The sequence below is a fragment of the Symphodus melops genome, assembly GCF_947650265.1.
Source record: "Symphodus melops genome assembly, chromosome: 5".
Classification (NCBI taxonomy): domain Eukaryota; kingdom Metazoa; phylum Chordata; class Actinopteri; order Labriformes; family Labridae; genus Symphodus; species Symphodus melops.
In genome coordinates, this window is record NC_136695.1 from 18,828,741 (window position 1) to 18,841,482 (window position 12,742).

A 12,742-nucleotide genomic window follows, 5' to 3' on the forward strand; every position below is an offset into this window, starting at 1 on the left:
TTCTTGTTTTGAAATATATGTTGTGCAGTTTTACAGGTGATGGTGACTTTTGACAGTTTTCAGTCATTTCAGAGGCTTGTGGACTATCAGCTTTCCCGATGAAGAGGATGTACAGAGCCGTAAACGAAAGGGCAGAAAAGAGGAGAAAAGGGGGTGAAAGGGTGTGAGAGAGTAGGCGAGAGTGACACCTTCACACCGAGATGTCAGTTTGCTTGTAGGCCTCCTTCATTGGCCTCCTCTCGGCTCGTGTTTGGTTTTGAGGGCTGTGAAATCTAAGCCAGACTGAGCCATGTCATCGGGGGATGAAAGACAGAGAGGGTACAACGAGGGGATGAGAAATAAGAGGCTGAGAAAGACCCGGGGGTGGAAATGTGGAGGTTACTGGAGAGATTTCATCGGACGGGAGATGGATTGCTTTGTAAAATTATTGTCTCATCCATCCAAATCTCAGTGATGTCAGTGAGATTTCAAGATCCAGAGATGATTTGTACAACAACAGAAAAACATTTCACAAGAGCTAAGAAAACTCAGACATTTATTTTTGATGACATCACGTTTTTTTTTATTTCACTGAAGATTTTCACATCTCAAAACAGAATTTGATAGTTTTTTCTTTGTACATATTTACATATAGACATTTACAAAATAATACATGTGTTTGAAAATGAAAAAAAACCAGCTGTAAACGAATTCTGGGAACTTTAAGGTTTGGCTAAATGCAAAAAGGGTCACATCTGCTAGTCTGTACCGTGATACTGTCAACACAGTGGAAATGAGAGAATAACCATAAAAACTGAAGAAGCTCAACGCCATTAAATGCTGCCTCGAAACTGTAAGTTTTTCTTCTTCTCTTGATAGGTGGCTTTCAACTTCATGACAACATCCAAAAAGACTTGTGAGAAACTTAACAACACAAAAAATAAATAAATATTCATCCAGTAAAAAAAAGTTCTACTGTTAAAAAAAAAAGAAGTCATAAATAACATGGAAAATAGCAAGTTTCTTTACGGTCTTATCTGCAGAAGTAGAATTGAACTTCACATTGAAGGCTCATAAGCCAAAAAAACGGTGAAAAAGAAAGTTGAAAACCACAGGTCGGATTGAAACCATTTTTTCTCCGGTGTTATCTTTTACATGAACTGAAAAATGTATGATGTCGGATTCTTTCAGCACGTGAATCAATGTTAGTGTTAATATCACTGTGAATGAGAGAGTTTATTTTACAGATACAAGGAGTTAAAAAAGGGAGCCGAGTGCTACACAATAACACAGAAATCCTACAAAATATAAACCGCTTTGGCAGCAGTGGACAACATTCCCAGTACACAGAAAGAAAAACAATTTTTGGGGGGTGGGGGGGGGGAACTGTTGGATACAATGAGAAGAATGACGAATCTGTACCAATAGTGCGGTAATGAAGGGGTAGGGGATGCAGGATAAGAAAGATGATGTAGTTCTCTTGTCATTTTTAATACAATGATATTCCACTAAGTATCTTGATCAGTTTGCTTGCTTAAAGAGTTTGTTCATGACAACTGAAAAAAAAAAAGCATCTGAAAATGGTCAAAAATGAGAACTTCCATTCTCATAAAAAAGAAGTTGAGGTCCTCTTCTTTGGAACGATCCACGTCCAACAGTCACACAAAGATGCAAACACACACGCTCGCACAACTGTCCATGCTCATTTAAAATCGGTATAAAAAAAGTCTCTGAGTGTTCATGGTCCCAATGACCAGCATCGGGTTAGTATTGTGTCTGTTGTGGCACAGTCTTATTGTAGCATGAGTGCTATTAAGACTGGGAGCATTGTAAAGAGGAGCGAAAAGGAGACCAGCTGTGCTGCTGAACTGCCGATACTCCTCTGCACGTTTGGCTCCATCACAGCAGGGTCATCTGAGGGAAGAAAAAGAGAATGATAGTCAGTATTACATTTCATTATTCCAGCTTGGTAAACACAGCCAGCTGAGCTCCTCTCAGACATGGGACTGACTGCTGGGATTGTTATGCATCTGTCTGGGATTTTATTCTGAAGAAACCTCACCTGCTGGGAGCCGGTTGGAGGGGTTGTGAACTCCTCCTGCTAAAGGAAACTTCACTTTTCCTCCCTCCATGCTGTTTCCTGTATCTTCAACCTTGACTTTGTCTATTAGGTTCTTTTTGGAGCCTTTGTGCCCGATGACATCTACTTTAAGCCGGAGACAGTCCTGGCCATGGTGGTGCATCGGCTTAGCTGTGAGAAGGCAAAAAAAGAAGGAAGGTTTAGGGTACACAAACATAGAGGATTACAAGAAATTATCTAAAATGCCAGTCTTTTTGTTGGTACTTACAGATATAATAATAGCTTTCTCCTTGTTTGAACTCCTTTCCCAAGGTAAAGGGGGTAAAACGCTGGAATTTCTCAGAGAATTTCTCGGGAACGTGGGCAGCAAACGGCCGGGAGCACTCCCAACGCAGCTGGTCGAAAGAGTGGGGCTTGCAAACCTTGTAGTCCTCTTCCTCCACCATGTAGAGCACGTAGCGCTCCGCCGCATGCGGCGAGACCTCTCCGTGGGTGTAGTGGGGACAGATGATGTCCAGGTAGTCGTTGATACGCACTTCCACTGTGTACTCATCCCACAAGAAGCTGCAGGGGAGACAGAAGAGAAAGGAGGTTACGGACAAATGTCTTCCGGAAGAACGAAAAATGTTTAATCAAGCAAAACATTGTCCGTTATAATGTCACACACACACACGTGTTCGGGAACACACCCAGACTTGGCTCTAACAACATGCATGTTAAGAATAATAATGAGGCTTACCACACACACATTAATCACACGTTACCACACAGGTACAGCTGCTCGGGTGTAATCAAGGAACCACGTGAGGGTGTTTTTGTTTTTTTGTTTTATTAAGTGTACTTGTGCAAACTCGTCATCGTGACAGAATTAGAAAGAGCTAGATCTTGTTTGACGTGTCCACTGTGTTTATGCACACACAAAAAAAACACACCTTTAATTTCATAAAGCCCTTCCACCATCCCACTCTCGCACCTTTTTTCTGCTCCAACCCTCGTTTAGCCTTCAGCAGAGATTTACGCCTCACCTGCTCGCACGAAGATGAGCTTTTGAATGACAGCTTCTCACCAATCTATCTTTTTACCTGAAGCGCTAGCCCACTTTTTTTTTTTTTACATGTTCAAATCTTTGTCAAGTCCTGTGAAGCTGTTGTCCTCACCTGGATGTTTGTTTATCACCACAGGGCCCCTCACACTGATTAGCCGTCCCTTTCTGCGTCTCTAAATTTCTCTCTTTTTGCTTCAAAGAGAAAGTAGAGACAGACAGGCTGTCGCTTTCTCTCTCTCTTTTCATCTTTACCCTTCATTTAGTTTTATAGCTTCTTTCAGCCTCTCTGTCTCCTCTTCGCTCGCCCCCCCCCCCCCCCCCGTGTCAAAATGAAGTTTAGATAGAAGGGGCAAAGGAGGTGGACATTTGTGGTGAAAATGTTCAGTAAAATACTTTAGTTGAATATCAATGTTCTTAATTTGAACTCAGATGTGCTGTAACATGGGACATGCAGCTAGCAAACATGTTACGGAAGCTAACAAAACTGATTTTTTTTTTTTGTGGCACTCCGACTGCCACCTCTGAGGACTATTCCTCAAATGAAATCTATTCAAACTAAGTGACAGCCTGTTTTTCATCTCTTGTGGAAAGGGGAAAGTGACAGAAAAGTCTGCCATTGTTTATGCTTGCTGTAAGTGTGTGTACCCAGCATCAAAGCTTAGGACGTGGAGGCTCTGATCCCCCCCTTATTGTTGTTGTGGCTCCTGTTAGGACCCCCTGGCCAAGTCACAGACACAGTGGCTCCAAACATGGGCCTCTAACCCCTCCTTCCTGCCCTCTGTATGCGTGTGTGCGTTTGTATCGCTTTGCGCAAACCTACCTGTCAAAACATGCTTTGTTAGCGTACCACAGCTCTATACTTGTTATCCCGGGCTAACAGGCTAAACACCTCCCTCCACTTGCAATCACTGCTTTCTCTCTCAGAAAGGGCTCTTTGTAGGAGTTTAAACTGTTGTTGCAGGTGTGCGCCTTTGTTTGTGTGTTGTTTTTTTTTAAGGGGCAAGTGTTTTGGTGAAAGGAAGAAACGCAGCCGGGAGCAGCCTAATTGGCTAAATTCTCTTTACTTTATCTGTTTCCCTCTCTGCTTTCTTTTCTTTTTGAGTCGGACCGGTAATAAGAGAGTTCGAGAAAACAAGACACTTGGAGATCTCAAGTTGCTTCCTCTGATGTAACTTTATAATTGTTTAGGATACACCTTTTCCCCATGGTGTCCTTGGAAACACAGGCTTGTCAAAGGCCAACGAAACAGATGGATGCTGCTAATTTAATTCACGACTCATGCTTTTAAGAAAACTCTCCTTTTATCTTCCTCATTTCCCCCACCTTTCCCTCCTCTCCCACATCGGTCGGGCTAATTAAAAGCTGTTAGGGGTCTGGGGCCAACATGTTCTCTAGAAAAGGAGGGGAGGAGGAATGAATAGGGTGTAATTATACCCTTTCCCTCCCCAAAGACAGAACGCCTGAAGGCTACAGGGCCCCTTCAACCCCATGCGCCCTGTCCCCTGCAGAGCTCTCACTGCTCTTATTGCTGTGTGTTAAATGTTAGCTAACACGACTATGGGTGTATTTTTAGTTTTTGAACAATGTTAATGTTGTCTGTTTTTCTTTGCTGTGTATTATCTTTATTTACAAGTTGAGAAACAGGGAAAACACTGGCTCCTGTCTCTACTTCGTTTCCTCCACTTCTGCAGACACTCGTATCTCCCCGCGGCTCCTCTCTCCTCCTCCAGCTGAAAGTTCTCGTGAAGGTGAGAGTCGCAATAATGTGATATAGCTGTGTGAGAGTGAGGGCCAGGTGTGCGAGTCTTTGCAGACCTACTTTACACTGCTTCATCTTCCCGTGTGTGGGTCTGCCTCTGTCTGTTTGCATGTTGTCTGCAGAGAGGGATCCTCTGAAGAGCCTTATTCAGGGCGTCTCATGCCGTGGGCTTATGAGCACATCTGTTTATCAAGGTCTACTGAAACCTCTTGTGTGTGCGTGTGTGTGTGTATGTATGTGTGTGTTTTCTTATGCAGGTAAACAGTGAGGGTTGGATATGGCTGTAGTCTTGCTTCCTTTCTGCCAAAAAAGGTTATTTCTCACTTCAGCGCTACTCTCGCTTTTGCGTCACGGGAAAAATTGTGTACATACCTGTGTGTGTGTGTGTGCGTGTATGTGTGTGTGTGTGTAAGGGTTAAGGTATAGAAGTGAAGTAAGTGACTTCTTCAACACAGTGCTTCCTAATTTAAGCTTGAAGGCTTTGTCATTGCCCTTGCACTGCTCTTCCACCTCTTTCCTTGCGTTTCTTTCTGCCATTTCTCTCTCCTTCCCCCCACTTTTCCCCCGCCTGACAACCCCAACGACCCCTCCATTTGTCCCCTGAGCTCTTGCTGCTTTCGCTCAAACAACTGACAGAGGAACTCTTGTCTTTCTCCCTCTCTCCGGGGAGAATTTCAAACTGGCAGCCTCGGTCGCAGGGTTAGAGTTCAGGGTCGCAACTTCTCTCACTACACACACCAGCATCTGAGTCAGCACTGAAGATATTTGTGTCACACACACACACACGCACACACGGGGCGAGTCAGCATCACTAAAACACTAAACAGATGCAACCCCTCACACACAACACGGTCACTTGCTCTGCAGGTAATCAGTAGTAAGTGTGCGCTCGCTGGAATGCCGCATCAGGGGTCTGCGGTCTGGACCGTTTACTATGTTCCCACTCATCAAATTTCAACTTGTACTCTTACACACTTTTACTTTGAGGCGTATACTTAATACCCTATTCATTTGCGGTGGTGTGGCACATTCACACCTTCTTTCACACAGGCTGAGGAGCTGTCAAGGGGTCTAATGGGTTTAGCTGCTCACTAGTGGGATACTCCATTATAGCCAATCTAATATACACTGAAAAGTCTCTTTTTATTAGCTTCCAACGTAATCTACCTTCATTCTGCCTCCATCTCATTGTGCTGTAATAAGACACCGAGGGGGAATTCTTCTTCGATAAAGCCCCAATGCAATCTTCTGTTCTTGGATTATAAATTTAGCATGCAACACTGTATTTCTAGTTTTTTGGGAAGATTCTCTGTACTTATACATGCATCTATGCCATGGCATAGTCAGAATGCAGAAAATCACTTGTGCACTTTGCAAACGTTTAAAAGTGTCTACACTGCCTTTCTCACTTATTCATTTCCAAACTTCTCCCCTCCCTTCATCCATCACTGTCCACTCTCTCCTCCCTCCGTCTGCCTCTCCTTTATTCTCTCAAAATCCACCCCCCCCCCCCACTCCTTCTTCTCTATTTTCCCCTGTCTCTTAACGCTGACATAATATACCAGCACTCTTCATCCAGGCTAATTTCTCAACACAAATCCCTTTCTCCAGTTCACCCTTCTTTCACCCTGCCGCTCCTCCTCCTCCTCCTCCTTCTGCTGCTCGGTGCCCCTGAAATCTTTTCACCCAGCCTCCCTCTTTGTAGCCTCCCATTCTGTCTGCAATGAATAGAGGAAGGCCAAACGGTATCATGCTTGGTTTAATATGTTTGGGGGTCATGAAGTGTTAATTTGTGCGCCTGTGTCTGTCCGTCTCGCTGAAAGAGGGAGCGAGACTGAGAGAGGGAAAAAGTTCAGCAACTTCTAAGGATTCACATTAAATATTCTACTTTTCTCATGACAAAAAGTTTGAATGAACTGAAGCAAAACAAAACATCCACTTGACAATCTGACAGAAAATTAATGTTATTTTCTGACCTTTAGGGGGCGATAGTGGGCTATGGAGTGGACAGTCGGAGCCAAAGTATGCCTGAAATGCTATGAATGAGCAGTGGACACAGACACATACGCATGCCTGCCCACTCATACTAGAATAAAGCCATGCAAGAGCAAGCCTCTCTGGTGTTAGCAGAGCGGAGGCTGAGAGGTGCTCTGTCCGCCGGTGGAAAACTACTAGGGGCAAAAAGACAGAAGAAGGTCTGTGAGAAAAAAAAAAAGAAAAAAAAAAGGGGGGGGGGGACTGTTGTTGGGAGGGGGAGGAAGTCTGGACCACAGATAAGGAGGAGAGAGGAAGAGCAGGGAGAAAACAGAGGTGCATGGCTACAGAGCTGAAACACTGATGTATACCTTAAAATGGGCATGCCCCTAAAATTGCAGCTTGTATTGGCACGAGGGGGTTTGCATGTACATTTAGAAGTGTGTTAGATAAGAGGACAGTTGTATCAGGAAATAATGTATGTACATAATCCCCTTGATATTAAATGTGCAGGACTCAAAGCCAACTGGGGATGTTCCTGTGTTTGGAATTGATTTAGAGATCACTGAGATTTTGCATCAATCATCTACTGTGACATGGCCAGGTGATTACCAGATTTATACATACTGTAACACTTACACAATAACCCAGATACACACACGTACGTTCTGCTACGGAGGACATAATGAAACAGACAGAAAGTTACATCACAGGCTCACCGAGGCATAAATATCCATAGAATGAAATCAAAAGGATGATGGTCTACCGTCTATAGGTCAAATGGTCAGATTACACGTACAAGCCATGTGCGATCTATGTTAGTGTGTGCGCTGTCAGTCATTCTGGTGGGATTAGAGACCCCGAACCAGACGGGACACAGGCTGGGGAGGGGTAGACAGGGAGGGGCACAGAAAAAGAGCTAGTACAAAATGTATGAGTTAAAGTACAGGGGGGGGGGGGGGGGGAATAGGAGGAGTATGTAGAGGGCGAGAGGAGTTGACGTCCCAGTTCCCCCCTAAACTCATCCCAGAGGCTACACGTTCGTGTTGAGGCAGGGCCCGGCTGCTTCGGAGCCAGACACAGAGCGACGTGAGATAAACAGAATATTACATTACAAACTCCTGATAAGGATATTTGCACGGATACAAGGAGCGCAAGCTACCCTAGATGGATGAACGCAGCCAAATAACACAGAGATAGTGTTTATAAAAGGAGACGGTGGAGCACCCAGTGTCGGGCATCCAAATCTGTGCCAGAAAAAAAGAGATCTCGAATGCATTTAAGTATTAGGGAAAAAAAGAGACAGGAGGAGTCCCAGCTGTTAAGGGAAGAGAGAAAGGAGTGAAAATGGGTAGAGGAGCAGGCAGGTACAGTAAGCTCTCTCACACACACACACAGACACACAGACACACAGACACACACACACACACACACACACACACACACACACAGCTGACAGAGTTTAGTATAGTAACAGCAGTGTGGAATGCAGGCTGTAGCTAATATTAACACCCCCCCCCCAGCAGTGTGTATTTGTGTGAGTCACACACGTCCCGGTAAGGCCGTCTACGGTAAGAGCCACTCCTTTTTTTTTCTTTTTATTCTGACGCTTCTGCACACGTTTCACACAAGCTCAGTCCACAACAACAACAATAAAAACTTTTAAGAGATGCCAAAGGGCATCAGAGGTTCAAACTCTCCCTTTATGTTTCACACACGCACACACACTTGTGATTTACACAGGCTGAGACATGTAGTGTAAAGAAACAAGACCGGACCAGACTGAGAAAAACATGTCCACACACCTGTTATGCAAGACAACTACACACACGCGCACACACACAAACACATCAGAATCCCCACAGGATTAGGTTGAAATCATTCAATAACACTGACAAACTGGTGAAAACAAATGCACACACTTGTGCATTTGTTGTATGAATGGAGTGACTGCTACCATCTGGTCACTGTCCCCATCCACCTAAAACAAATCACTGTCACTTACAATCCCACAAAGAATCACTAAACATCAATTATTCACAGCCCTCTGATGGATCAAGATAATTCTCCAAACAGGTGACTGATTGACCACGGAGAAAAGAGGGCAGGTGGGAAAGAAGAAGAGAGGAGAGATGATGAAAAAGAGAGATAAAGAAGAGAAAGAAGAGGGGGGCGGGGGCAGAGTGGGCGTCTGGGAATCAGGGATTATGGAGGAGCAATGAAGATTAGACTATGAAACGTGGCGGAAAATTATAATACGGGCGGCATGAGGAGGTCAGCCGATTACAGTTTCATTTTTGCTTTTAGCTGCTATTATCCTCTTCATACACGGTTTTTTTCTTTTTCTCACTTGTTACCTCTTTAGTGTGTATTTGAACCGTAGAGAAGATGAAGAACAATAATGAAGAAGAAGAAAAAGAAGGAGAAGAAGAAGTTGTATTTGAGATGGTGATGTGTGAAGTTCTTCCTGTTTTAAGCCATCCAGTAAAGGGGATTAGTGTTGGGTTATGAATTTTCTTTTGGTTATACAACTCCCATTTGACTACAGAAATAGTCTACAGAGCCGGATTAAACTATTAGACCACCCCCGGTCTCTGACTTCTTTTTTACTTTATCATCCTGTATTATTTGTGCTGAAAATGGAAGCTCCTACTTTTGCCTTGATCCACATACAAACAACAACAAAAACAATCCTGGTTCCTGTTGCTCTCCCCTCCTACCTTTCCTCTCAGCCTCACCTGCATGAACCCCACCTCTCTCTTTCTGTCTGAGGTGACTCAGGTGTAGACCTCAGGTGGGCTGACTCACACATGGACTAAGCCATGACACAAACACTCCTCATGACGTTAAAACATTTCCATCGGACTGTTCATTCAATTATCAGGAAAATTGTTTTCCTTGTTGCGGGCCATTTACTAAAGCCGGGGTCTATTGTCATCCTTAAAGGCCAATTAGAAAGTCAGTGATGTAATCAAGACATGACTAAAAGGTTAATGGCTCCTGCCCTTGTTGTGGATGTTAATCGACCTCTTTGCGACTGTTCATCTCGGGTATAAAATAATAATACTGTCTTTCACTCGCTCCACGCTAAAAGCTCAATAAATCGCGCAGTGATATTGCGCGTCTGTCAAGCTCCATCGATTTCACTGAGTGGTTGGATTGCATTACATTTCTGACCTCAGATCTAAATAATCAGCAATATATGCCTCTCTCTCTCTCTCTCTCTCTCTCTCTGACACACACTATCTCTATCTACCCCAATGAAACACTTCGACACACTAAGAATAAATCTGATAATGAAATTAACCTCCTGATTCTCTCATTAATTGTCTTTCCATGACACATACACAGGTGCAGTTCCTGCACTCAGTGTCACTGGCCAAGTTCATACTTGTCGGTCTATTTTCTCCCGTTAGACATGTCTGTGTCTATGTGTTAAATATAGGCTAATGTGTCCATCTGTCTGGGCTTCCACTGCTGCGTTCAAGTCTGCTTTTACACGTCCCATGAACCTTTAATTGTCACATGAACGAAGCAACAATGAGGACTCTGTGACATGATTGTATCATTCATGCGCGTCAGCACCGTTAGGGTTTTTTTTTTCTATTGTGACAGGAGGAATAACTACTTAACATGTGTGACAATGCATGCAAGTAAAAATACATCTACATCCACGCGCCTTTTCACGCATCAGGAAATACACACAGCCAAAGTAGTTACTGATTGATACAGTACAAATCACATACAGTTTCCCGAGATTCAGCCAGGCAAAGACACGCGCACATGCACTCATGCCAAACATACGTATTAAAGTGCAGAGGAACACTTACAGTGGGTTCGAGCTGTTCCAGTAGACGCTGTGTCTCTCCGCAGACGCAAACCAACCACCGATGCTCAGCGTCAAACACAATAAACACACCAAATCCATCGCTCCTCTTCTTCTTTACGGGAGGATCAGTAAGTGAAAGTTTTGGACGATTAATAAAAATATCTCTGCTATAGGAGGTTAAATGCGTAATACGCGCACGGAAACAATTTTACGCTGCGAGTGTAGTTATCAATACAGCTCAAAGTACATCACTTCACTGAACACTGTCGGGACTCCTCCTGAGTTCACCTCACAAGCTCTACTTGTGTGTTTTGTCGGCGAGTGCCCCCGCCCCTCAATGTGCCGCCAGCCAATAGAAGTAAAGGTAATTTGAATGCCCCGCCCACACCCTTTCCCTCCCTCTGTTGGCGCTTTGGACCAAACTGACACAAAAACAACTTTATTACAACCATGCGAGAACATCGTGCGACAGTGATAAACAACAGTGTGAATATTAAAGTCGTAAAATATGAATTGTAATCTATCAAAAATGACAGGTTTATTATTTGTAATAATATATTTTAACATTTATTTTACTACTTAAAAGTGTATCTTATAGTCCATAGGTAACCAGAACTAATAGTCTTATTAAATATGTTGAAGTTAAGTTATTGTGAAATTATATTGGTGAATAATTTGGGACATTTGTTCTGTAACTTGTTAATAACACAGGCAGAGTCAAAATAAATGGATTTAATTCAAAGGGGTATTGAATGCACTTCTTTTCCCTCAATGCATTAAGGTTGTGGAAAGGTATAAAATACTCATGTTAAGAACATGAGTTTTCTCTGTATTGTACAAGAAAAATATGGTAATTTTATTGAACTCATTGTTTTTTTGGTTGTTTTTTTTGGGGGGGGGGGTTATTTCTTTCTGTTGTCTTGATGTAACATGACACATGTACTGTAGCTGTAGGTCTGTGTTGCATTGCTTTGTGACACACTGTATGTTGCAATTCATTTTACTGCGTTATGTTGTTCTGTTATACTTATGCATAATGAAGTTTATCATCTTGATTTTGTTTGTGTTGTCTGCAATGTGTTGCACTTGTGTTGTACAGTGATAATAAGACTCTGGTTGTTCCACTGGTAGTGTTTCAATCATTCTAGAGCCATGTGCATGGAGGTGTGCACGTTCTTTGAGGCTCTTACTGAGACGGTTTACCTGTATACTGATTATGTTCTGTCTGATAGCAAAGAGTTATTACCATCCTATCAGTGAGTGGGATCTCGTAGTCTCTGCTTAGTTGCATCCACAGACAGTTAGAAAACAACCTCACCCATGGAGTGGATAAAGTCCAGACAGGAGGTTGTCAGCAGGATTGTAGCCCCAGCACGAGGAGGTTTCCCTCGGGCAGGGATGGAGCCTGGCCGGGGTGAGCTGGTGAATTGTGTCTGTGTGTGTGCAGAAAAGCTCAGTGTGACTGTCTCTAGGCTTGACTGGGCAAGCTCACACATGCTCTGGCACTCTGAGAGGATCACACACACACACACACACACACACACATACACAGACACAGACACAGACACAGACTGTAGATCAGGCAGTGGGATTAATCACTGCTGAGGGGGCTTTTCCATTCTAGAACGTCTCCCCAAAACGAGAGAAAAAGGGAGGGTAGACGGGGTGATAAAGTTTGGTAATTTGGGACAAAGAATAATATCTTTATCATTTTATTATATACTCCTTCATGCTTAATACTCCTTAAGAAACCTCATGGAGATTTAAAAACAGGTTCATGTATCTTTAACTTCTTTCCCTTTGCACTACTGACATTAGACACTGCTGTAAACCTATATACATATTGATGTCTTTAAAGGAATGACTGAAATGCAAATACTATCCCAGCAGGTCCAAAACTAGCCAATGATTCATGAGCCTCAGACAACAAGCAACATGATCCTACAGTTTTCCTTCATACAAAATAAGAGGTGTAACCATAAAGCCTCTTCCATACACGCACTCCTGAAAACTTCAAGAACAATTCAGGACAGTGTGCCCTCGAAATTGTCCAAAGTTGCCGATTAATTCATGACC

The 12,742-nt window shown here is 43.3% G+C and overlaps 1 protein-coding gene across 1 annotated transcript; it reads right to left on the reverse strand.

Moving 5' to 3' along the window:
- Positions 1-518: 518 nt before the first annotated feature.
- On the reverse strand, positions 519-10,930 carry efna1b (ephrin-A1b). Its single transcript, XM_079343868.1, has 4 exons — positions 10,668-10,930; positions 2,328-2,623; positions 2,042-2,230; positions 519-1,893 (listed from the first exon to the last, which is right to left on the reverse strand). The coding sequence occupies exons 1-4, from the start codon at positions 10,763-10,765 to the stop codon at positions 1,772-1,774; spliced, it is 705 nt and encodes a 234-aa protein (XP_079199994.1). The 5' UTR covers positions 10,766-10,930; the 3' UTR covers positions 519-1,771.
- Between the last annotated feature and the right edge of the window lie 1,812 nt (positions 10,931-12,742).

What these genes read in the sequence shown, in the direction of transcription:
- efna1b (XM_079343868.1), bottom strand. Translation starts at nt 10,765, where the DNA reads ATGGATTTGGTGTGTTTATTGTGTTTGACGCTGAGCATCGGTGGTTGG. An exon ending in TGGAACAGCTCGAACCCACT is followed by an intron (nt 2,624 to 10,667) that starts GTAAGTGTTCCT and finishes TCTCCCCTGCAG; the next exon opens with CTTCTTGTGGGATGAGTACA. An exon ending in CTCCAACCGGCTCCCAGCAG is followed by an intron (nt 1,894 to 2,041) that starts GTGAGGTTTCTT and finishes TTCTTCCCTCAG; the next exon opens with ATGACCCTGCTGTGATGGAG.